This window comes from Equus asinus, chromosome 2 (genome assembly GCF_041296235.1).
Source record: "Equus asinus isolate D_3611 breed Donkey chromosome 2, EquAss-T2T_v2, whole genome shotgun sequence".
Lineage (NCBI taxonomy): Eukaryota > Metazoa > Chordata > Mammalia > Perissodactyla > Equidae > Equus > Equus asinus.
The window spans coordinates 49,604,573-49,631,889 of record NC_091791.1 but is presented as its reverse complement, the minus strand read 5'-3'; the positions used below and the strand labels follow the sequence as shown (position 1 = coordinate 49,631,889).

At 39.8% G+C, this 27,317-nt stretch overlaps 1 protein-coding gene across 10 annotated transcripts in view; it reads left to right on the top strand.

The window, feature by feature from the left end:
• FAM13C (family with sequence similarity 13 member C) overlaps window positions 1-27,317 on the top strand; it is a 118,168-nt gene that overhangs the window by 81,194 nt on the left and 9,657 nt on the right. For all 10 annotated transcript variants that reach the window (XM_070488081.1, XM_014833392.3, XM_070488087.1 and 7 more), the window contains 4 exons: window positions 13,544-13,754; window positions 14,863-15,001; window positions 19,885-19,966; window positions 21,410-21,621. In XM_070488081.1, the coding sequence (XP_070344182.1) occupies window positions 13,544-13,754; window positions 14,863-15,001; window positions 19,885-19,966; window positions 21,410-21,621 (644 nt within the window). The remainder of the gene's footprint in view (window positions 1-13,543; window positions 13,755-14,862; window positions 15,002-19,884; window positions 19,967-21,409; window positions 21,622-27,317) is intronic.

Here is a 27,317-nt window from a genome sequence, read left to right as displayed (position 1 = left end):
AACACTAATTTCCGTGAGTAGAAATGAGAGCACAGCTTATCTTTTCTAACACAGATGGGTCAGAGGTTTGCAGACTGGTTTCTGGGTGGATGGCAGAAATAGGCTTAGGTGAGCTTGCTTTATGAGATGTCCTTTATCTCTAGGCATTGAAGGAAAGGATTTACAAAGGTAATCTATTTCAGTACCATTAGCAGTAGTACATTTAAAACACTAGTGTTTAAAACAGACCCACGTGATCTAAGCAAGTAAGACAGTCATCTCCAGTGTTTGACTATATATTAATAATAGTGGCTAATAACAGCTACTAATAGTAGCTACTATTATTGTTGAAGACTTTCTATGATCCAGGCACTATTCTAAGCACTTTATATGTATTATATTAAATCCTTCAACCAACCTCTGAAATAATACTATTCATAGTAAGGACACTGAGGCCTAGTGTGACCCTGCTGGTAAGTGGTAAATTATTTCTCCATGGATGCAGGTGTCCAGTTGGCTGTCCTTGTTGCCTGGCGAGCTCCCCTTCTCTGTTGGCCATTATGTTTGAATGAGATGCATATGAAATTGGGCAGGAGCCAATGTCAAGCCAATTAGGGGCTTAAGTCAGATTATTAGACAATGCCCTTCTTCTTCCACCAACTCTATGTCCTACCCCGTGCAAACAAACATAAAAATCCTCAAGCCAAATTACAAATTGATTTGAGTTATCGATGTTTTGCATAGCTTTGCAAGTATCTGGCAAAGAGTATTCAATAAAATATTTGTTGCATGTTGAATATGGATATATATTTTTCTTTTTTTCTTTAAATCATGACTTTTATGTGTGTGTGTGTGTGTGTGTGTGTGTGTGTGTGTGTGTGTCTTATTTTCTCCAAAGGTCAATAATAGTTTCATAGTTTCTCATTCTAGATGGACAGGATTTTGAACAAGCTTATTAACACTCCTTGTAAAATAGAAATACCTTGTTTATGTATGGATTGCCCCCACAAAGGAACCATCAATACATTCCATGTTCAGTGTGAAATGGCAGAAATGGGCAAAGGACACTTGTGGGTTAGACGCTGGATTTTCCAAAATGTAAGTGAATCTGAGATGTTCCAGAGTCTGTCAGACAGTTTACGAAAAAGAGAGGTTTTCACTCTGTGGGTACACGTGTGTATGTATTAGGCAAGAACAGCTCTTTCAAGTTTGCAAAGGTAAAACCATCCTGATGTTTTTTGCCTTTGCAGAGCTTATGAATAAGGAGCCTCATTTAGCTAAAATGACTGCATAAGAGTTATTATGGGGAAAGTGAAGAAGTCCCAGCCCCTATATTGGACCTTGTAATGCTTTATTTGACACATATTTCTTTCTAATTTTCCAATAAAACCCATTGGCACAATCTAGAATCTACCCACTAGATGGTTTCAGGGACCTCAGGAGTCTTCATTTGGCAGGGATATTGCTAAAGTGACAAGCATTTGGAAGAGGCCTTCACAATTTAAGTTATGGGGTGGTTTGGTTTGATTGGCTTCCAAGATACACTTTTATAGGAAGGCCATACATTTTCTAATCCATGTGTCACTTAGAAGGAAGAAATTTATGCTCATATAAAATCAGCAGTTCTTAACACAGGGCCTCTGAATGGAATTGTAGAATGATCTTTGAACACCTTGAAACTGTAGTTTTTTGTGTGTAAATTCCTGATGAGAGTGTGATTGCATAAGATGAGCACAGATGGTCATAAGTCTATAGAAGATTACTGCAACTTAAAAATTTTTCCTCTTTTTTGAAGTCTAGCATCTAGCCCTGGGCCTTACATGTATATAAATATTCAGTTAGTAATTGTTGATGTCAATAATTGGTATAACAAAAACAAAATCCAACAAGTGATTTTTACAGGAATATCTGGATATGATATGCTACCAGTTACCCATTAAAAGCAAACATTCATAAATATAAATTGGTGTTATTTAAATAGGTTTCAAACTTTAGACTTGATTAGGGCATGGCTTCAGTTGTTTAACTTTGCAGTGGGCATCTGCAATGACGGTCTAAGCAAAGTGTTATAGTCTCTCTTTCTTGAGATCAAAACACTACGTTTTAACTTGAGTTTATGGGTTTCAAAGATCAGTCCCATCTAGTGAAATACCTGAAATGCTCCCTTATTCTAAAAATCCAGTTATATACTGCACTTGCAGCAAGAACATATTTCATGGCACCCCTGGAGGGGCACTGTGTTCTGGATAGTGTTCCTGAACCTTCTTGCACATTATAATTACCAGGAAGCTTTTCAAACATGAGGATTCTGAGTCCTCATCTCTAGTCAGTCTGGGGTGGAAGTCCTGGAATCTTTGTATTTCATAAACACTTCTAAGTACAGGAGCCATTATTTCAGTGGTCAGGGTCTTGAATTAGGAGAGAAAACATCAGGTTCTCCTTGACTCTGCTTCACCGCAATTTCATCAAAGGGAAGAGGCTCACAGACCACATGGACTTATAACTCAAAGTCTGTGACCCGTCCACTCAGTCCATTTACTTCAGGAGAAAGGTGCTCAAGCACCCAAGTCTGCAGGCTAGAGATGAGTGGGATGGGGACATGGACAGATCTGGGGGATGTCGAGGCCCTTAGAGAAAAGTGATGGAGAGGGAACCAGCTACAAGGCGGCTTTGGGACTGTACATGGGGTAACTGACTGTCCCACTTTGAACACTAAAAGTCCCACATGCTGGGAAATGCTCAGTCCCAGACAATCCAGGATGGCTGGTCACCCTACCTGTAGGCAAACCACATAACGTGAGACGTACTTAGGCTCAAAATCTCTCTAACTGAATCAGTAGCCTCTTAAAGCTGAAGTGAATGTTTCCTCTGTGGCATTCGTAAGCATCTTTTCTGGTGATGGTGAAAGGAAAATGGAATGATGATTGTCGTTTCAACTGCTTGTCATTTCACAGTGTGCACAAGGACTATTTGATGTTCCACATGACTAAGCATAGTAACCCCTATCCTATCTGACCACAGGTGATTGATGGTATAGAGTTTTAGCAAAAACTGTCGCCAGAGATAACTGAAGACTTCTTACTAAAAATAATAGTTCCAAAGCACTACCTAATTAATTCTTTTATCCTAAAATCTTGATTTTCAAATTGAACTTTCCGTTTGGGTAAGAGTCTAGTTGCTGATGTTGATTATTAGAAAACACTAATGTATTGTATGAGAACCTGACCTTCCCTCTCATATGTCAAGACACTGTCCACCTGACCAGAAGTTCCCAGTTACTTGGGAGTGCTTATTAAACATACAGGTGTCTGGGCTCCCCACCCTAAAGTGCAAAATTAAAATGTCTTAAATCAGTCCTTTTAAAGCAGTGGTTTTCAACCAGAGTTAATTTTTTTGTCTCTTTAAGGGCACTTAGTAGGATCTGGAAACATTTTTGGTGTTACAGCTAGAGGGTGAGTGCTACTGGCATCTAGTGAGTAGAGGCCAGGGCTGCTGCTGGACATCCTACAATGCACAAGACCCCCTTCACCCCCCCAAACACACATACACATGCACACACTGCCCCAACAAATTGTTACATGATTGTTATCTGGTCCGAAATGTCAATTGTGCCAGGGTTTTAGAAACCCTGCTTTAAAGATCTTTAAATGAATATCATCAACATTAGTTAGTGACCTCTTCATTTGCGCAGGCGTTGTTACATAGGTTTCCTCATTTTATCTTCACAACAACCCTGAGGTAGGTGCCATTATTATTCCCAGATGAAAGATGAGGAAATAAACTTGGAGAGTTAATGAAACTTGCTGAAGGTCCCACAGCTACAGAGTTGGGGGTAGGAGTGGAGGCGTTCCCCCAGTCAGACTCCATAGTCTAAGTGCTTCGCACTCTGTTATTTGCTATCCTGTCTAAATGTTAAGTCCACATAGTTCGAATATTCTAAAATTCGAAAGTAAGCCCATGGATAGCCTATATACACTCTACATAACTAATTTGTTTTGAAAATCATTAAAAAAAATTTTTTTTTAAAGATTGGCACCTGGGCTAACAACTGTTGCCAATCTTTTTTTTTTTTTTTCTGCTTTATCTCCCCAAACCCCCCCTGTACACAGTTGTATATCTTAGTTTCAGGTCCTTCTAGTTGTGGGATGTGGGACACTGCCTCAACGTGGCCTGACGAGCGGTGCCATGTCCGCGCCCAGGATCCGAACCCTGGGCCGCCGCAGTGGAGCGCGCGAACTTAACCACTCGGCCACGGAACCGGCCCCCGAAAATCATATTTTTTATCCATGAGTTTGTTTTGTCAGAAGAGACCTAGATTTGTAGTTGATTGACCTGTTGCAGCCCCTCTGTTCCTACAGTTCAGCTCCTTTGATCTAAACCATCTCTAGGCCCCTGTACCTTTCTTGATGGGTATTTACCTCACCTGCATAGTGTATTCCAGATGGAGTGAAATAGTAGAATTTTCTTTGTAAATATGGACACAGGCACTATACTTTTGCAAAATGATACCATTGGGGGCAATTAGACAAAGTATACATGGGATCCTTCTTTTATTTCTTACAACTATAAGTGAAACTACAATGATCTCAATAAAAATAAATTAACAACTTAAAAAATGGGCATGGGGTGCTTTATAAAATAATTACAAAATAAGTATGCTTGTTGGATTGTTTCCCAAACTCTTCCTAGAGATGCATGCTATTTTCTTGGCCTTTTTGTCATATCAGAGTATTCCATAAAACCTCCAAAATTCCCATTCCCTGTCAAACTAATGCTTTAGTGCTTGTTATTTAAGAGTAGATGCGTTCGTTTTCTTCAGCTGCCTTGCCTGCTGGCCCACAGTGAAGGTCGTCTGCTGCTGTTCAGCTTCCTCATGGTTTGTGAACTTCTGTGGTTGCTTAGCGTTTTGCTTTCTGAAAAATATCATCTGTAAACTCCAATTCAACACTCTACTTCCTCTTCTATTCATTTCTGAAATGTAAAACAAGATTAATCCAGGATCCGTTTGCGAGGATTAGTAATGACGTGTATGTCTGTTGTAAAGATACTAATTCAACTCTGTTCTTTGCTACATGTTGTTAAGTGGATTTTGTATCCATTGCAGAACATTTAGCCCAATCATTGTTTGGTTTTGTTTTTAAAGAACTTTTGGTATGAAGACCATCCCATAGACTTCCTGAAAGCCCAAATAAATTATTTTCGTTGGCTCTGCCTTGTTCAGAATAAGATGTGCTAGTTGGATGATCTTGGACAGATACCTGATCTCTCCATGCCTCAGTTTCCTTTTCTTTAAGATGGGAAAAAGGCTAGTATCTACTTCTTAGCACTTTTGTGAGAATGATGTGGCATAATACATATGAGGCTGTTAGCACCATCCCCTGTGGTAAATGCTCAATCAATGTCACCTATCGTTATTTCAAAAGCTGGGCATACTTGCCATATTCAGAGCTTATGTTGCCTTTCCTCCAGCTAATATTGCTTACATTTGTCTTTAAATATCTATTATAGTTTCTAACTACTTTCAAAGTGTGAAAGTATCGTTTACTACTGTTCATTCCCTATGTCCACTCTACAGTCTTGCATATTATTGACATCACACTAGTTCCCTTAAGCCAGAGGTACTTATAACGGCAATAATCTGTAGAGCTGATGCTTGAATAATTACCTCCTATTGAAGTTGAAACTACATTTGTTACCATAAAATCTATCCTGTGCTAAACCTGTGACATAACTTGGCTGGAAAAGATCTTTACCGTTAATAATTTTTCTCTGATGCTTTTTTAACTATTTTCATAGTCTCTGAAAGAGGGAGCTTCACGTTAACCCCTTGCTTTCCAAATAAAGTATTTTTAAAAATGACTTCAAAATTCATAGATGATAGTATAATTCTCCAAGGCTGTTTCTATAATTGCTTTATAGGGAAGGAAAAAATAAGTCCTGTAGCCTAAACTGCCAGGTGATTATTAAAATTTTTTTAAGTCTGTTTTTAAGTCTGGCCAAGGACTATGGTAACATGCTTTGTCTCATTTATTCTCGCTACAACTTTTTATAAATGAGGCTTGCCTGGCCAAGGACGTAACAACTGCGAGCAAGTGGCATCTCAGACTAAGCCTGGGGCTCTGACTCCAGAGCCCCAGCTTTTAACCAGTAGGCTTATAGTCATGATATTTTCTTTAGTTAATAGACCTTATTTTCAAGAACAGTTTTAGGTTTGTGGAAAATTGAGCAGACAGTTCTCATATACTCCTTTTCGCCTGCACATATTTTCCTATATAAGACAGTTATTTTAAAACCTTTCTTTCTGCTTATTCGTTCTTCCATGATTATGAAGAGCACAGTCTGGAAGTGACCAGCATGCCTAGATGCTTGGTGTCTGACACTGCTCTAGGACACCCCCCAGGCCCGGGGTGGGCAACCTCTTTCTCTTCCAGTTCCCTGAGAATCATACTTTTCTCTGGCTCTCTGTGGATGTGTGGGTCCAACTTCTTTGACTAATGTTTCCTAACTGACGTTGGATGAGCATAGTAAAGAGAACCCCCATTGAAGGTTGGAATTTCCTTCAGTAGTCTTCCTGTTTGCTTTGTATATTGTTTTCCTTCTGCTTCAGAAAGCTCATCTACTCGTAAATGAAAACTCTTCTGAAAATGGCTCTTGTTATCTTAATCGCAGATTTTTATCAGCTGTACTAAGATGATCAATTGTGCAGGAATAAACTAGAAGACCTGGGGAGTCAGTTAGGCTGACAATGATCAATGTCACAGCCCCCAGCTTCCTCTTTATCCCAAGAGGGTGCTTCTGAATCTTGGATACTATCATGGATGATCCCCCACCCCATGGCTCAGGCAGAACTCTGTAATCTGAGCATTTGGCTCCACTTTTGTGACACAGAGAAGCAAAAGCGTGGTTTCAAAGATTATTTTTCATTGTTCATTTCCCTTGGTTATTTCTCAACTATTCTTTGATAGTGTGCATATAGGCAAAGGAATAAGTCTTGAATAATCAAAAGAAAAGTGAAAAGATTCATCTGGTAAGCTGGTAGATTTGTCTAGAAGATTGTTTCTTCTTTCCTCCCCAAATTGGGCATTTGGTTTGGTGCTGTGTAGAAAGTGCCTCCAAAAGCATGAATTCTCCCTACATGAGGTATTTTGCTACAAAACAATGCAACGAATGGATTTTTTCCCCTTCCTAATACAACAAAGGTCTGGAGAGCTGACACCTGTCCTCAGCGTGGGTCATGTTACCGGAGCCCACAGTTCAGTTCTGATTTAGAGTAGAAGTCACTAATGTCTGAAGACCCCAGTCTTCCATGGGCTAGAAGTTTGCTTTCGTTGCACATTTCCTCTGAGCAAACTCACCTTTGTCACTCTGCCTCGCCTGCCCTTTCACACCCACGCCCACCACCCTGACGTCTTTTTGTTTTTCTTCTTTTTCTTCTCCCACAGCTTTCTGGCTGCTTCTCTTTCTCACCCAGTACCTTGCCAGTTTGTCTTCCTCTGTCTCCATTCAATCTGGTCGTCTTTACTGCCTCCTTTCTTTTCCTTTGGGACTTTCTTTTGCTAAGCTAGTTATGGTGTGAAATTAAGGCATATTTATGATATTTATTGAATTTCATCTAGACACTAATGTTTATTGAATATCATTATAATACTGAAAATTTAGGTGAGTTCAAACTGTTTACAGCTCCCAAAATGATATTGTAAAGAACGCGTTAGCCAAATGACAGTGTGATTTGCTGTTGTTGTTGTTGGGCCTTTGTTGATTTTACCTTATTTAAACTGGAAGTCATTTACTCCTTACTATTGAGACAGTGAAAATACTAAAACTGAACTTTAAAAGTCTTTTCTGAAAGTGTGTATAAATTATTATTTAACTTTTAAAATGATCAGTGACAATATACCCTGAAGATTTATGTATTTATGTATTTCTGCCATTTAAATGTATGTTTACTTGATAAACAGTGTTGAATATGTTAGGTATAATAGTAGCGACCCAAGAAAAAAAATTCCAAAATTGTCCTATAATTCCCTAGGGAATAGGAGTGATGGGGTTACATTTATTTTAAGAACTGCTCAAAAACCTAAAACCTGGACCTGTATTTACCAATGGAAATTTAATGAGAAGATTGTAACCAAAAATGCAGAGGCAAGGAATAAGTTTAGATCTGAGCTGAGATTTCTTGATCCATGTCGTTGTGTGGTTTTCAGGAAGGATTTTGGAGTTTCTCATTGCTCAGCTAACCCAGGGCTCTAAACTATTGGCCGTTCATTTTCATTGAAATCAGTACATTGGCTCCTTCAAAATGAAAATGAGGCTCACGGCACTGCCCCCATTATGGAAGGGGAGCTTGGGGATGTGCATGCTAAGGTCAAGCCCAGATAGTCTCTGTCTCCTGAGCTCCATACCTGCGCATGTCCAGGGCTACTGGGCACCTCCACCTGGGGACTGAAAGTGCCTCTTAACGCATCCAGAACTGAACTCATCTTCCCCTCCCCCAGCTGGCTTCCCTCCAAATTTCCCTAACTAGGTAAAAGACGCCACCATCGATAGAAAACAACAACTAACATTTATTGATGGATTATTATGCCTCCTCTCCCATGCACCGTCCTAAGAACTCGAGATTCCTCATCTTTTTTTAATTCTCCCAAGAATTTATGAGGTAGATACTGTTGTCATTCTCACCTGAAACAGGGCTTGACATGCAGTAGATGGTCGCTAAACATTTGTGGAATGAATGGATTCCTATTAAACAGATGGGAAAACTGAGATTTTAAAAAATTGAATAATATGTCCCAAGTCACACATGACAAAAGTGGGACTTGAATTCAGGTGTTTCTGGACCTATAGCTCATGATTTTGTCCATGATGGGAAACTACCTCTTGGGATCTGCAGGGTGCCTGTCATAAAGCCGAGCCCTGATTTTACGGTGCAAATTCCCCACCCCTGAAGCTCCCTGGTGTTTTTGGTGGCGGTCCATAGAAGATGCCATACAGAAGCCTGCCTGGAGTGCAACCTCACCCCACTTGGTAACTTGGTCCGCCTTCCCAACCTGGAATCCCTCTTCATCTGTTCTCATTCCTACTCTGCCCATCCTAACCTTGGAGATACTGCTTCTCCCTTCTCAGCAGTCTCTGAGCAAGCAAGCTCATCTGTTTCTCAGGCTTAGTTATTAGGATAACTTCAAGCTTACCATGTTCACTCCCTTGTGATCCCATAGCTAATGCCTTAGTGCCTTCAGGTGCTCAAGTTCAACATACTTAAAGCCGAACGGATATGCAAGGAACCCATTGTGTATCCATTAGATGTTTATGGGTTGTTTTTTGTTTTCGTTTTGGTGGCCCGCTTTTGTGAAGCTGGCCGAGAACTCTGATGCTTGAAGCTCATTGAAATCATGGACATGTTTTTGGCTGATTTAACTTTTAAAACCAACAAAGGCTGACGTTTTGGCATTTGGAATGTACCTGAATGCTACCTATGAGCTCACCATGATGGGCAAACCTTAGAGTGCAAATTAACAAATCCACAAGACAATGGCTAACTTATTACTCAGATCTCAGCAGTCCATCTCAGCGGTTGTAGATCGAGATTTATTTAAATTTTGAATTGCTTTAAAAATTCACTTTAGAAAGATATATTTTTAAATTGGACTGACTCATTTACAGCTGTCCTACAGCCACTGCCTCTGCCTGAGGTTGCACCGGAAGTGGTCTCTTGGCCTTCACACACTGACGATAATTCTTTTTCTTCTCTGTGTTCCCTACTGCTCAATGCGTGGGCAGCCAGAGTCAGAGATACGGAATATTCTCCCTTGGGCGCTGGTCAAACCCTTCCTGAATGGAGTTAACATAGTTCATGCCACCATCCCTGCTGAATTTAAAATGGAGATCATATAACTACCAGCCTTACGTGGTTGTTATGAAGATTAACTACATGCAAAAACTCTTACAAGTTTGAGGACATAGTGAGTCACTCCATAAATATCGGATATGATTATTATTCTTATTTATAAATAAGAACTAGTAGGAGGGACAATATGTTGAAGAATATATTGGTTCTCATTTCCCATATTAACCCCATAGGGACTCCTAGTGTAGTTGGCGTTCAATAAGAGAAGATAACATTCAACTACCTTATTTTGATGATAGTAATTAAAATGATGGTTCTCATGGTTACTGTATTTAGCAGTTTCTATGCCTTATCTTAATGTTTCACCAAATATGCTACACAAAGGATGCATGGGTGAACATTGTTAATTTTAATAGGAATTTATATTAATATGTATTAGTAAAAAAAAAATGTAGCTAGCACATCAAATTCATGATTTCTTGGCCATCATGGTCTAGGATGAAGCTGAAATTTTTAAAAACTGTAAGTTGAAATTTGTCTATCTAAAATACATAGTAAATATGTAAATTTATATGTATAAAATATGTCCTTTTTTACTACATATAGAGAGAGAGTTAAAAAAATAGGTTTATGTGGATATGGCAAAAATTTTTTAGAAGATACAGTTTTGTTTCATTTCATCCTCACTTAGTCTTTTGAGGCAGGCACCATTATTCTCCCCATTTTACAGATGAAAAAAGGTTTAAAAAGGTTCGTTATTTCTGAAGTACCTCTTAGCGGTGGCAGACCTGGGATTCAGCCGCACAGTCTCTGTTCTCTATTGTGCTGCCCCTTGGCTTGTTTCTCACTTCTCTTTTCAGAGTGCTTTTTTCTTTTTCAAATTTTTATATTTTATTGTTTTTTTCATTCCTATAAAATTAAGACACATTCGTTACAGAAATTTTAGAAAATACAAAGAAGGAAAAACAGTGTTTTTTGAATGTGGTAAGAACATTTAACATGAGATCTACACCCTTAACAACTTTTTAAGTGTATAATACAGTCCTGTTAACTATATGCACAGTGCTCTATAGCAGATCTCTTTTTACTTTGCTATCACAGCCCTGTGAGATGGGTCAAAGACACTGAGAGAAGTCGGGGAACTCACTGGAGACGCACACGAAAGTACTAGCACCCCAAGATTCCTGGCTCCCAGACCCCTTCCTCTAAACCATACTGCGTCACACTATGGGCCCTGGCAGGCTACCCCTTCCTCTGGAAGAAGAAGTAGTGTACCTCCAGGGAACTGTCAGAAGCCACCTGAGTTTAATATTGCCATAAGCTTCTCCCTGTTGGAGAGCAGGGTCTGTAAGCGGTGGCCTGGGCTCTGTTCCCAGGATGGCAGCAATGATGGCTAGTTCTGAATCTATGCTGGCCTCTTCTGAGTAAAGAGCTCAATAATTCTGTCTACACAAATGCACACATATAAATGCGCCAGCTGATTTAATTAAGACACTTCTCAACTCTAATGGTGAGTTTAGACAAAAAGCTGAGGTGCTACCTAATTACCAGTTTTTGACTCTCTTGCTTTTCAACTGGTCACGTTGGGATCTTTCTGGCTCGTTGCTTCCTTCAGTGGTGAACTGGGGAGAAAGGGGAGTTGGAATGTTAATTAGGCAGCACTGGTAAATGATGCAAGTGCCCACAGAAAACAGATGCCATGTAAACTGAGGTTTACTATTGTAGTGCCGTGCAAAAAGAGCTGTTCGTAATGATTGGTGATTCTATGAAGTTACATCTTAAGATTCTGCGGGTTTCAGAAGCTGAGCTCCTTTCTCGCCTCCACTTCACAGTCATATGGCTAGGAGCCTGGATACTTCTGTTTTGGGATTATAAACTGGCACCAGGAGACTCAAGTTAGTTTTGACCCTGAGGCTGCAGCTGGGCTGAAGGGTTGAAGCCCTCACGCCTTTCCCACTTCAACAAAAATATGCTGGTCCCTGGTGCTTGCTAAAGATTCTTTTCTTCCCATTATTACCCAAAGATACTGACCAGAAACAGGTAACGTGAATAAAATGCATTTCTTCTTAGAGTCTCATGGCTTAAGAAAAGGATTTGGTGAGGAACCCATACACCTCCAGGTGGGTTTTAAAGATCATTGTTAGTATGTGCTATGATTTATTGGTTAGTAACTGTTATTTCTTTAACTCCTTTGGACTCCTGCCAAACTGCAGTGTTTTCTGGGTAAATTATTCTTAGTAAGGCTGTTACCTGTGATGAGTTGTTTCTGTCATACTAGCACACCTTACCTGTGGGCCTGGACACTGGCCTTCCACTGGCTCCAACTCTTCCCCAGCCCTCACCTTGTCCATTTCTGACCAGCCTCAGCCACTGACAGGACTGCTGTCAATGAGCTTCAAAGGCACAATAGGAGGTATTATCCACCCTCCCAGTCTACAGCCCAGCAGGGGAGAAGCCAACTGAAAACACACAAGGACCTAATCAGACGTTTGATATTACACAAAGCAAATTGCATTTCAAGCTCTAGAGAACACAAGCCATTCTAAATCTGATTAAGGTTCATCCGGTACCAAATTGTGATAAATGTTTATTTTGGAAAAAGGGATTGTCAGTATTTTCAGATTCCACTTATTCACCCAGAAAATATTTGTTTTCCCCTTTCTTTGGGGTAGTAGGAGTAAGAGGAAGCCTTGGTTTGTCCTGACTTGTTTGCTGGGCAAAATTGAGAAGGAATTTGTTTTGGCTGCTTCTTGAATAACTCTGTACAGAGCCCCATGATAGAGACACACTTGTCCTGGCCACCCTCCCTCAGTGTCCTAATGTTCCTCACTTCCCTGCCCTCACCTCCATAGCACAGGGGTGCCCACCTTCTGGACTGACCCTGGAGTGGGGAGCTAATAAGCTCATTTAAAAGGGGAGTGATCATTTGAGGGTTTAGACACAGAGCTGCCTAGCTGGGGAGAAGGTTTAGAGCAGGTTTTCTTTTTAGTTTTTGTCCAAAATAAAATGCTATGTAAAGTTTGGGAGAAAAAACAGAATCATTCTTAATTCTACCATGCTTGTAGTTGCTATGCAGTTTCTTTGATTTTTTAGTGCATTTATTTGTACACATAAATGTAGGCTTTTATGTAAAATGGAGTCATTACTGTTTTGTTATGAAATCCGTGGTTTTCATTTAGCGTATTCGGAGTGTCATTCCATATTGATAAGCAGAGTTCTCCATCATTTTTAATGACTGCTGAATAATTTTCTATCTGGGGACTCCTTTCTTCCTCTTTTGTTTTCTCCTCTCTCTTCCTTCACTGGCAATTCTGTTATCCCTTTTCTTCCTCATAATCTATCATCTTTTGCTCCAGCTCCATACTTATTGTGTTTTTTTCACTCTAAATTTTGTAATACACCCTCCAACATATGCAAATAATGAAATAAAGAGAGGATTTTTTATACTTTTGGGCTACACTGACTCTATAACTCAGACTGAAATAATTTGTTTCCTTCTTTTTTTTTCGTTTTTTGGTGGTAGTGGCTTTGTAATGTTTTCTGTCCAGGTTCTGTGAGAATAAACATGACAGTATTTTGAAAGCCTTTCATATCCCCAGAAGGAAGAAATGACAGAGAGGCAAGACATTGTAATGAATGTTTATGATCTTTATTTAGGAACATGACAGTCTCAAGCCCTCTGTCACTTCTGAGTCTTGATGATTTATCTTGTGTCCTCAGATCCTGCGCCAGTCCACAAAGATGGGCAGAATGAAGCAGACAGCACACCAGAAGACCTCCAGTCTGTGGGGACCAGCAGGCTGCTCTATCACATCACTGATGGTGACAACCCGCTCCTGTCACCGCGATGCTCCATCTTCAGCCAAAGTCAGAGATTCAACTTAGACCCTGAATCAGCCCCTTCTCCCCCCAGCACTCAGCAGTTTATGATGTAAGAAAACCTTGTTTTGTTATCATCAGTTTTTCAAATACTGTATGTTTCATACAGTTTTTCAAATACTACATTTATTACTACTGTGAAATGTGTGTCTGAAATAGTGCAGACATGCCTATCAAATACAGTTGGAAGGCCAGAACAAGAAATGGCAAAAATCAGTGGACTTTCTAGTTGGGATGCTGTTTCAGGCTTTCCTGTCTCAGGAGGAAATGGTCATAGATACAGGCTACCCTGGGGCTCACATATTTGAATGTTTTTGGTGAAAGAACCAGAGTCCTAAGTAAGTGTATGTACATGCAAATATCAGGACTATCGTTCTTGATAAGCTCCATATTCTTTCCATGTCCAACAGTGGGCTCAACGGATAGACTGTGGCAGTGCTTGGGAGTTGTCTACCTCAATTTCTTCTTAGAGTCTGGAAAAATGGTAGCTTACAATAGCAACCATCCCCCCAAAAGTGTGTTTTTTTTTTTTAAAGCTCAACAAATAATTTTGATGTATACTAAAATGAATTTCTTTTGACTAAAAATATGTGCAGGGAACTCCTAGTTTCTCCTTAGTAACCCCTGCTGTTATTCATGGATTTATCCTAACCTGGGTCCCGGGACTGCCTATTGATGGACTTGAGAGAGTGAGTGAATTATTGCTATTGAAAAGGGTGTGTCATGTGAGAGGGTGAAGATATTTTATGGAGGGGGGTCCGTTCCTTTCATCAGATTCACAAAGGCTCTCTTATGTCAAGAAAAGTTAACTACTCATCTATATCTTCCTTGAAAATGTTGGTAGGGGGGCTCATGAAACCTACTGAGGATAGCACCACAACAATGCTCTCCTTTTAGTCTTAAATTGGTCTCCTTCAAGGTTTATGAAATGTATTTCCTGGACTAATATTCTGACATTTGTACACTAAAGCCCCTGATGACATTTGTCCATAATGGAGTTCTGTGATCAGGGGTCTCCATTAATGAGCAGATACTACCATAGTAGACTCATCAAATAATGAACTGCCCTCTGGACTTCTCTGATAATCCAGGACCAGCAGCAGTGTTTACTGGAAGGCTGTTGTTTTTGATGATTTTTTCCTTCCCTGTAATCATTGCAGGCCCCGAAGTTCTTCACGGTGCAGCTGTGGTGATGGCAAGGAGCCACAGACTATTATCCAACTCACCAAGCATATCCAGAGCCTCAAGCGGAAAATTCGGAAATTTGAAGAAAAATTTGAACAAGAAAAGAAATACAGGGTAAGGACCCTATGGTTTGAAATAAAAGCAGATTGTGTTAGAGGTGTGTGGGCTTTTCTGTCCTTCCTTCTTGGGTACCCCTGTGTGCCAGGTAACAGCTCTGTTTCCATTGGCCAACCCAGGACCTATCATAAATTGAGTTCCCATCCTGGATCTGTCTTGTTCTCACATGCTGTCAATTGATCTCTGCTAAGATATTTACTAGTAATGGATTACAGCCCTTATTTCAAAACTGATTTGATTATTGATCCCCCCTTCCTTCCCCGAGGAATCTTACTGTTACTAGTGTTCCCAGGACTGAAATTTGGAAAGCTTTTGATTTATGGTCTTATTTTTTCCTTTAATCCTTTTGCATTTGCATTTGGTAAGAACATATTAAGAATCCAAAGGACAGAATCTCTCATTGTGGAACAGGATGAGGGAGAGAGAGTTTACTTTGACATTAAAGTACTTCCTGGTCGATGGATGAGGACTTCTCAAGTGACATCTGTTTAGGCCATTCATAAGAACAGACTGTGATCCATCCTTTCCCATCAGAGAGACACCAGTCTTTGTGCTGGTGCTGCAGTGTTGCAATCATAATCCTTTTTCTTTCTTACATAAGAAACAATAGTGTCAGAGGTAAGTGGGTAAGTGTCTGACATCTAATGCTAGTTTTATTTATTTTCTCTAATGGTGACCATGGCCTAGAGAAAAATCATATTCATGTAGAATTGCACAAAGATATTGGGTCATTGGCAGAGGGCCCAGAACAGCTTGTTATTAGAATAAAAGAAAATAGGAAATGATGTCTCATACACCTTGAAATATTTAAAGGCTCACTAAGCACCTGGTAGAGAGGCAATCGGCAGGGATTGTGGGATAAGCTCTGGGGAGGGAGGTGAGTGCGGGTAATATTCTGCTTCCCTGTTCTTCCTGTCCTGTGTTTCCCCAGTGGCCTCAAATTCACTAAAAGTAGAGTTTTAAGGAGTGATTTTTAGCTTTGCAAAATGGAAAAAACAATCAGATTGGTTTTCAAGACAACCGTAGGGTGTTGAAGGTTCTTCTCTTCCTCAAAGTCAGGCAGTCACAGCTACTTATTGTCTTTCATTGAGCAGGAGGGTGCTCTACACATTACGAGTACAGGCCTTTATTTTAAAGATAAGGAAACTGAGGCTCAGCAAAGAATTATAACTTGTCTAAGGTAGTTGTGTTCTATCAGCTCAGGCTTGGGGTAGGAGATTAAAGAAGAGTAGGTTTTATAATGGAGGAATAGGAGTAACATTCATAAGTGTCTGCATTTTGAAAGCTGAAGACATCATGAGAGAAGCTGATAATCCTTGTTTGCTGCTGGAGTGTTAGATTCCCTCACATTGGAGACTGGGGGGTAACACACAGGGGCTCCCTTCCCAGGGCCTGTTAATACTTCTAACCTGGCAGTTCTTGAATCAGACTGATCTGGATTTGAACCCAGCACAGCCACTTTGGAACTTTGTGCCTTTGGACTTGTTACTTTACCTCTGAGCCTCAGCTTATCCATCTGTAAAGTGGAGTTAATATTGGTAGTGACTTCTTAAGTTTGTGAGTATTAAATGAGGGAGTGTGTATATGATGCTAATTACAGAGTTTGGCACAGAAAAAATAAGTGTTCCTAAATATTACTAACTTTTTAATCTGTTTGAGTGATATTTGAACAGGCTATCCCATGGCAGCCTCTGCCTTATGAGAAAATGAAGGAAAATTGTACACATTAATTCTCCATTGGATTTTTCTACCTGCAGCCACAGACCCTGGATTACTTCTTCCAACTATAACAGTCACTCAGCAGCTGCCTATTTTGGAAGAGAATTCCTGACATCTCCTGCTTTTGACAAGAGAAGCTTTAGAGCCGGGGCAGACACATGCCCACACACTGAAACACTCAGTCATGCAGGTGGATAGATTTGGGAGCAGTAGAGCAAGAAGGCTTCATGCTCATCATGCTTCAGTGTGTATAAAAGTCTTTGGTATAATCAGAACCTTCCACGTCTCAGGAAACAGGGCTTTCTTCCCCTTCCCCTTCCTGTCAGGGTATTGGGCTGTAGTTAGAAGTTTGACATGTCAGTGGGCTTTAATTGGTTGCTGTGTGCAAGACTTTCCTTCTTGGCAGCCTGACTGTGGAATTAATAGCACTCACTGCTAATTTTTGAATCTGAGCTCCTAGGGGGCCTCGGTGCTAGTCTGATGCCCTGGTACAACATCCATCTTTCCATCTCTGTTGAAAGTAACCATTTCACATTCTTATCCAAAACTGTGTTTACGCCCTACAATTGATTTTACATTTAACTATCATTATACTCATGGACCTGAAAAAGCCTGTTTCAGCCAGATGTCCACTTTCAGTGGAATTAGAAAATGTTAGAATTAGAAAGGATCAGCCAGTCTTATTTCTTATTTGACCACTGAAGAAACTGAGGCCAGGAGAAGGGAGGTGACTTCCCCAGGATCATACAGCAAAGACTTGATCTAGGGTTTCATTCCTAATCCAGAAATCTTTCTAAAGTGTCTTATGAACTGTTTTGGCAGACCACAAATCTGGTCCAGTGCTACCCTCAGTTATGTGACTTGGGAGCCCCATTATAATTGCATTGAACAAAATTGACCCTGTGTAATTTCTGGGTGTATGGACCTTGGGGTCTGTTAAGCTGGAATATTTCGGTTCAGCAGTTAGAAGGCTTGAAGATCCACAGCTTGTACGTGAAAACTTTCCACATGATTTGAGAGCTGCCATCCTTGTAAGCTTGATTTAACTCTTTTGAAAGCTCCCCTAAGAGTAGGGAAGTAAACAATTCATTTCAGTAAAATGATTTCAGGCTTTAAAATATTTCGTCAGAAAATTCAGCCTTAAATTTCTCCCAAGTTCTGTTTGCAGTAGTGAAAGCTCATTTCTTTTATGATCATTGGCTTAGGGTCTTAGGTTTTTATTTTTGTTTTTAGCAGTATTTCAAAAGATGGCATTAACTATGTGGAGCACATCCAGTGAAAAAGATGTGTTCCAGATAAGAAGATATGTTTTCAGATAAGATTGGAGAATACTGGGAGGATTTTGAGAAGCCAAATGTAAAACATTGACTGTCTGTATAACCAGACTGCTACCTAAAGCCAAAGTACTAAACTGTATATCAGGGAAGTAGCACAGTGCATCGTTCTAGCCAACCGTGGGTAGGACCTGGCTAAGTAAGCTGTTTTGGAGATGTGCCCCTGTGTCACTGTCCATGGTCCTGAAACAAGGGCTTCCCTCATGGAAACCATGATATCTTGTCTAAGCTCCTCTGGGAAAAAAATCACTGTCATTTTCCTTCAATCTTCTTTTCATTTTGATTTTAAAATGTATGGTTTTTTATCACTCTAGAGGTAAATGACAGAACCATGCCTTGTTTTTCACAATTAACGTATCTAATCCCACATTTGATGATCTTGTCACATAAGCACTGTTTTTTCCTTTGAACTTGAGAGAAACACATTCCTCTCCCTATGCCTCTCTCTTACCAACAACTTGCTGCTGTTACATGGATTTAGTGGATCCTTAAAGAAACATTGCAGACCCCCTATATGTGGTCACTAACAATGCACACATTTCTGGCTGTTATTATGATGTTTATGATCATGTCATCTTGAGCATTCCTATATAGTTCCTTGTATATCCTCAATTCAAAGTAACCAGTAATCTTCTTGAGCCTGCATTTAATTTACCAAAGTGGCCTTGGCTTCTTTAAGAAAGTTTCTTACTGATTTATTGTGGTAGAGGCTAAGTATGGTTGTCCTTCTCTCCTAGTTTCTCTTTTCTGTAGAAAATCCACTTTTATGCTCTGAGAAGAAGTCCCAAAATCAAGGTGAATGATTTGTATTAACAGAGTCATATCCTTCTAAAATAAAAAATGCATTCTTTTTGCCACATCCAAGTGTGATTAGTGACTTGGTAGGACACACATACCCTTACATGCATGTTTGTTGGTGAAAACATATTCAGGATTCCTTTGAACATCTGTTAGCAACACTACTACCACTATCACTACTGCCAGTGTTAATAATAATAATATTTGTAATTCTAGATAACACATCTGTGGTGTTTAGCATGTGCCTGGAACTGTTTTTTAGTATTTTACATATATTAAATAATTCATCCCTCACAGCAACCTTATGAGGGAGATGCTATTATAATCCTCATTTGGTAGATGAACTGAGGCACAGAGAGGCTAAATAATTTGCCCAAGGTCACACACAAATGATTAAGTTTTATTTTAATGTTATCCCAGTAGGATATTGAGTCTATAAAAAGTGAGAGGATTAGAAATCTTGGTATCCCCCTGACATACTGACTTTTAAGACTATCGTTAGGTTTTAGAGATCCTAGACTCTCCTTTCTTCAGCTTGGACGATATGACTGATAGGAGCTCAATCTTTCAGTTTGTCAGTATTCCCTAAGCAGGCTGTGGTCTTAAACCATGTATGTGAGCACAGACTGGGGAGTAAGTTCTGGTTTGCATCACTGCAGTCATCTACATTGATTAAAAGAATGGCCTGGCAGCGAGGTATGGGGCATGGTTGGCCCACAAGGTGATTGAGGGTTAACCTGTAGTGGACATTGGCATGGTAAGGACTATGAAAAATGCTGGGTGACGAGACGTGTTAAGAAACAATGCCCATGACAAGGATGAAAGTGTGGAGGAGCTCAAGAATGTTTGCTCTGTTTCTCAGAAGCAACCCCATCACCTGGAGTTTTCCTGCCTGAATTTCTCTCCCAGCTTAATATGTTTTGTTCCTGAACTGTTTTTGTGTGCCTTGGCTGTTTAAAAATTTTGTTTTTCCTTTTCTCTCTTCTCTCCCTCCCTCCCTTCCACCCCCACTTTTCTCTCCCTTGGTAGCCTTCACATGGTGACAAGACTTCTAATCCTGAAGTCCTGAAATGGATGAATGATTTGGCTAAAGGTCGTAAACAGCTCAAAGGTAAATGCCAGCCAAGGGTCTCTTTTCCCGGAAAGGAAGCAGTTAAAATAGGGATAATGTGCTACAGGGTATTTTTGATTCTTTTCTACCTGGGCCCTCTTAACCTTGTCTCTCACCTAGATTGGAGGTCTTATCTTGAAATAAATGGTTCTGGGTCCCCATCATTGTTTGGCCCCATTTAATAAATCTCCTTATAAAGAGACTGAGGACCTTCAGACTCCCAAGTGGAGTGATGAACTTCAGTAACAGGAATATTTCAACATGTGGAGTAATAACTTCCCTGGGTTATTGGATTCTTGGAAGTTAGAAACCGAAGAGACCTGAGCAGTCATTTACTCCACATACCTCACTGCACAGATGAGGACATTTATGTCCAGAGAGAAGGAAAGGTTACATAGCTGGGAGGTGGCGAGCTAGGTGTAAAACTTGGTTCTCTTGCCTTCTAATCCAGTGTTCTTTCTGGAGGTGGTGGGAGTATTAATTAACTCTAAAATCCATTTTAAAGGACTATGGTTATTTACTAATAGAAATTTATTTTCTTCTTCTCTCCACACTCTTACTTCAATAGGTAGAGACATGGAAGTTTTTCTAAATTTCTAGAAGGATGGGGATAGAGAACTGGAAAGGAATATTAATTCAGTGGTATTAAGCTATAATGAGGTAGCAGGTTTATAAAATATGCAGTGTTTAAACACCATGCCAGAGTCTAACTAAAAAACAAATATCAAACAAAGAAAATGAGCTATGTAATTGAGAAATCAATATAAATGACCTCATTCACATGACCAGTCCCCTAGCATATTCTGAAATGTAATTCCCTGGTAGGTCCCAGGTGGTTTTTTTTATTTTTAATTATGTAGGTTTACATAAAGCCACATTGCAATACTGGTGATTCCTGGATTTTAAAAGCTGGCAGTAGACAAAATTGTGAAATCTGTCAAGTTGGGGCTGGCACTCCCATTTCTTCCTTCCCATTCCTCCTGTATTTTCTCATATGTCTGCATGTGTAATGCCTTCCAGAAGTAACTTGCATTTCCACCAGGGCTCTTAATGACTGCAAACCTTTCAAAGCCCAAGTAAATGCATCTTTGAGTGTGGAATCTCAATGCCATGGTAGGTTACAGGTGGAAACTTTGGGGCCAGATACCGCTGGCCTTCCTCCAGAACTCCTCTTCTGAAATCTAAAGCACTGAGTTACTCCCACACATGATCCTCCACCTCTATGAGATCCCAGCCTCTAGAGCCCTCTGTTCTCACATCTGATTGGGAACTTATGCTGTTGGCCCTGGTTATTAAGGCTGCCCTTGCCCCGTGGAAAGGCATCACCAACTCTGTTCATTTCCGCTGACTTGGATCAGAGGAGGGAAGTCCTGAAAGGCTCTCTGCTCTTATTAGGACCAGTGAATCCTCCTTGCTTATGGTAACTCATGGCCTTTCTCTTAGAACTGAAGCTGAAGCTGTCAGAAGAACAAGGGAGTGCTTCTAAAGGCCCACCTAGAAACCTGTCCTGTGAGCAACCCACAGTCCCCAGAGAGAATGGGAAGCCAGAAGCTATGGGCCCTGAGCCAAGCTCCTCTGGAGAGGAGACTCCTGATGCTGTATTGACATGCCTGAAGGAGAAGAGAGAGCAGCTTCCCTCTCAAGAGGATTCTAAGGTACCTCACCAATCTTCATAGGGCCCCAAAACTCCACACAGTGCCAGTAAGCATGGTTTTGACCAATTTGTCAGAGCACTTTGGCACCACATAAACCTCTTTAGGAGACTCGCTCTGAAATTTCAGTCAGATGAGTTTCTAGTGGGTTACTGGCCATGACCTATGGGTGTTGCCACATGATTACAGGGTATGTTGCCATTCTGGAGGTTATAGTGTTGCCTGTTGATGGGAAGCAAATGGCAAAGACACTAGGGTATATTGTATCCCTTTCTCCCCCAGTTTCTCTTGATAAGTTGGCAAATGAGCCCAAGACTAGGATTACAGTTCCATTTTACCATATGTTTTATTAAAAGACAATAAAGCAGGGAAGAGATATAAATAGTAAGGAAAGTAGTTTAGTATTTTTAATAATAAGAATACAGAGGTAGCTGTCTAAAGACTTCAGCTTTAGGCATCTTAGTTTTGAAATCTCTGTGAGACATCCAGATAGAGTTGTCAATTTTAGGCATTTGGATATATGAGCCTGGAGCTCAAAGAAAAGATTTATTATAATTAACAAAGAAGAAGATGAAAGCAATTAGTATTTACCTGATTAATCCCTCCTTATCCTGCATATCTATGCTTACATTTCCCTTATGCCAAGGAACCTTCCTTGTGGTCTTTCCTGTCTCAACTCTAAGAGTGGTGTGGTTGCCTTTCATTTCTTGAATAAGAGTTGTAGCTACTCTATCACAGCTATAACTATGTTGTATGCCATTTTCTGTCTCTCATACTACACTTTAAACTTCTTGAGTAGAAGGGCTGTTTATTGCTCGTGATCCTGCAGTGTCTGTACATAGTAGGCATTGAATAAATGTTTCTAAGTGAATGGACAGATTAATGAACAAACTAGCATATCTAACTTTGGAATGAAGTCGTCTTGAGGAGAATGCTGCCTTTACCTGCTCTATTGTACATTATCTGGTCTTAATCCTAAGGTGCCAACAGATGCCAAAGCCCAAAAGGCTCACCTCTATGCTCCCGGACTAGTCCTTTACCTTGGGACTTGTGATCTACAAGTAGAAATGGGCCCTTAGCCCCCTATATCTTTATGAAATATTTTAGACTAAAAATAACCAATATATGTTGTGACAAGTGAATAGAAGGTTTTCATCCACTTGGCCAATTTATCCCCTCCCCCTACACAGAGTCTAGACTTCTCTGAAAGCCAGTGGATAACTTCTGTGTATATATGTAAATACTCAAGCACATCTGTGATTATTCTGATGGGCTTCCCTGTATTTTATAGTTATCTTGACCACATCTATAAAAGCAACTTGGTCAACAACCAAGTCCTAATTCTATGTTCTACTCAGTTGACTAAGGCAGTGACAGATTGGTATAATAGAGCAGGACTGAGTGCTTGAATGAGCCACTTTCTAATCATGTACACTTGGCAAGTGAACTAATTCTCTGAGATTCAGTTTCTTCATCTATAAAATCCAGATATCTACTTATATAATTATTGTGACAATAAAAGGAGATGCCTGGTGACTGGTGGGCAATCATTCATTTGCAAGATTTGAGTGCCTACTATGTGTTGTAAACTATGATACATGCTGGATATAAAAAGTAAACAAGATAGAGAAGCCATGAGAATCACTGCCTTCATGTTCTTCAGGGAGCTGGGATACAACAACAAATAAACAATTCAGTAAATAGAATCATTAAGATTTTGATAACTACTCTACAAAGAATTAAACAGATGATATGATAGAAAATAAAGGTATGGTTTCTACTTTGTGTAGGGTGATTAGAAGGCCAATAAGGTGACATTTAAGGAAGAAGAATCAGGAGGCCAATAGATCAGCAAAGAGCATTCTAGACAGAGGGAACTCTGAGTATGAAGGGCTTGAAGGAAGAGCTGGTGTGTACTTGGAATTCTCAGGTCTAGGGACCGGAGCACAGGATGGCATGAGATGAAGTCAGATAGATTGGGGCCCATCACATGGAGCTTTTAGACTGTGGAAGGTATTGGGAAGCTGTTGAATGGTTGTAAGTAGGAAAGTGACGTGGTGTGATTTACATTTAAAAGATCTTTCTGATTGCTGTGTGGAGAATAAATTATAGGGGAAAAGAGTGGGAAAGGGAAGATGAAAGGGATGGCTTGGACTAGCATATGTAGCCTTGGAGATGGAAAGAAGTAGACGTATTCAAAGAATATTGTGGAGATAGAACCAAAAGGACGTGTTGAATCATTGGGTGGGAGGGAGTGAAGGAAAAGAAGAAGCCAAGAGTGTGATGGGTCCATTTACTGAGATAGGGAAAACTAGAGGAGCAGATTGGGGTTGTGAGTGAAAACTCAGGAGGTCTGTTTTGGACATGTTTGAAGATCTTTGAGGAACAGAATGACCAACCATCTCAGTTTTCCCTGAACTTTCCTGATTTCAGTGCTGAAAATTTCATGTCCTACAAAATGCCTCGGTCCTGGACAAACTGGGATGGTTGGTCACCCTATGCAGGTATTTAAGTCAAACAGTCACATGGAAATGAGAGTCTGAAGATCGGAGAAAAATCTCTGAGTTCTTTAGAAGTCATCTTTGTTTAAATGGCAATTTATTTCTATTATTCTAAATAAAGTAAAATGAAGTATCTGTTGAACTGTTTAATAAGTGTCAGAAGCCCCTTCAAATAAACCTCGTGTCTCTGCAGTAGGCTAAAGTTAGGCCCTTTAAGTAGACAGCATCTGTAGTGGAACATGTGGGCCTTAATATCTAAAGCTGCAGTATTGTTTCTGGGAGAGCTTACCATAGCAAACTCTGAAGTGGCTAGTCAGCTATTGTGGGTCCTAAAGGGAAGTCTAGAAGCCACAGCAGAATCAAAGGGAGGATTGTGAATTTCCAAAGTAGCCAGTATTATTCCTGGCTCCTCAGTGAGCTCATTAGCGTTTGAGATGATCTCATTAGGTCCTATTTCTTTAAACTCAAATTGACAGGTAATTTTCATCTGGGGTCCTTGCTTTATAAACTGATGAAAATGCATTGAATATTAAAACTTCCAAGACAAAGAATTATTTGTTTTCTAAAGAAACCTTTATTATGACTTTTTCTGAAATTTTTGCATTTGATGTTCAGTCAGAGCTCATATTAAAGGTGGCAAATCCTACAGCCTTGCCTTGTCAGTTCAGATACTGCTACTGAGTAATTTTCTTCCTCTTTTATCTATGGATGATTTTTGGAGATAATCACTTCTGGGTCACAGGGTATCCGTTGAGCACTGGAAATGAATGAATCATCCCCTGGGTCAGATTGTAGTGCCTATTTATGTCCTTTTTCCTTTGAAAATCCTGAATTTATGCTGGCACATATACCCATTTTATCACCCTTTCCAAGAACTGTAGGTAGTGTCAGATGTACAGCACAAATGAACATGCGGATGAGTAATGGCAGTTATTTCTTGTGGCCCCTCACCAACTGCAGCATCTTTGAGGAGGGAGACAGATCTTTTAAAAGGATGGTTCCCTTTATTTTTCAAAATCAAATAAAAATTTAATAACTGATTAGTGGGTGGTTGAGCATTGGAGAGACTTAGAGGAAAAGGGCACCCAAAGGAAGAACCCATCAAGTTCTTCTCCCCACCTCCCCTTTAAAAAAAAAAAGAAAAACAACTGTTGAATAGGTAATACTTTGTCACAGAGTTCAAAAGGCAAATATAAAAGGTTGCACAGTAGAAAGACTCCTTCCCATCCCATTGACGAGCTCCAGCTCTGTCTCCAACCCCCAAGCAGGTAACTCTTGTTATTAATGTCTTATGTGTCCTTTTAGAGTTTCTATAGAAAGCATATACAAGCAAGTATCAATATACATTCTGAATTTGCCCCCTTAAACAAAAGATGGCAATCTGTACAATTATAATCCTTTTTTCACTTTATGTAGTCTGGATAGCTTTTTCTATCGAGACAGAGAGCTTCTCATTCTTTATTTTAAAAACTTATTCTTTAATAGTACCATGGTATTCCTTTTTTAGTGATGTACATCATTGATAGTAAGCTCAAGTCAACTAGTTTGATAGGTTAAATAACATTTAGTGCACCTGATTCTGTGCCAGGGACATTTACATATAACTTATTAAAAATGATCCTTATTCTGCATATTGGGAATCCAAGGTTCAGAGATAACATAATTTTCCATGTTAAAACGAGCATGTGAGTTTTGAGGCTGGTGATCTGAACTCATGTCCTCTGGTTTCAAGGCCAATATTAATCTGCAATGCCCTGCTTAGAAATCTAAATTGACCAAGCCATTCTCTTCAGCAGTTGCTTTGTATGACTATGTTCATTACTGATTTTTTATGCTGTTTGACTGGTTAGTTCATATGGTCAGGCTTGTTCCACATATACTGTCTCCCTCAGTAAGGGGCTGGGCAGACTTAGACACAGGGAAAGCTTGGCAGGACTTGACTCCCTCAAGCCAAAATGTAGTAGATTCCCGTCACTCACTGTCCAGAGAGGAGAATGTCAGTTTTACTTCTCTCTTTAGGAGAGAGCTCATTTATGGGGATGATTTGAATGACTTTATTTATAAATTTCTGTGGTTTACTGTGAAGGAATACATAGGACCAGTGCCATGGGGAGAAATGAAAACAAGCATGGTGGTAAAAGCACTTAAGCTATGGCAATTTCTTCCTAAATAGCTTTCTGACAGGACCTGGAAAGAAATATACTTGGCCTGGCCACTCAGCAGCAGTTCTCTCTCTTGGAAAGCTGGCTTGTTCGGGGACTACTATTCCAGACCTTGATGATCCTAATAACCTACTGGACAGGGAGCCAGGAGTTTTTTTTATATCAAAGTCAAGCTATCAGCAAATCAATTATGTTCTAAGTACAGTCCTCTCTTGCTCAACCTCATCTAAGTTTCACTTCTTCTGATGCCTTAAAAATGAAGGAGCAAGAAGTAAGGATAATTTTCTTTTGAGGTTTATCTCCTTATAGCTTCTCTCCATAGGCCTGTTGAGTAGGGACAGTTCCTGGCGCATAGTTTCACCACTAATCCTTCTTGAGGCAGCCTGCCTTCCTGCCCAAGTCTGAGGATGAAGATGTATGGAATTAGAGTTTTGACAGTGTCTTGTACTTAGGGCCATTGAACCCTCATGATCCAATGATCATAGAATCATTAGAGTGAAAGATGAGTGCATACATTATATATGTACCCTGATTTTCATTTAGCATCTCTGGAAGATACTTTCCTATAATGGCATTCATCATTATAACTTGCTTTTTGGTCACTCTTTTCTTTTTCTCTCTCAGGACTAAATGTAGTTTTTCTAGAATCCAGAGAATATACTAAAAATAAATAAAATCACAAAAATCAAACTGCTATAGAGAAATGCCATAATAGTTAAATGCATCATTTTCTGAAGTGCTTTCTATGGTATATAGGTCCGAATGAGACACTGAATGAAAAACATTATTTCAATGTTTTCTGAACTTTGAGGGTTTTTTTTATCACCTATTAAAATCTCATGGAGTACATGAAAATTTTTTTTTTTGGTGGAAAGGTGTCATGACTAATGTAGAAATGTAGGGCTCTTGGGGTTATTTAACTCATACTTAAAAGGCCTACAGAGAGAGGTGAGCTTTCTTTCTACTGAAAATAAAAGAGCCTGTAGAATTTCTATCAAGATTGTTAAAAATTAGAGTGCTTTTGCAGATAAACCTG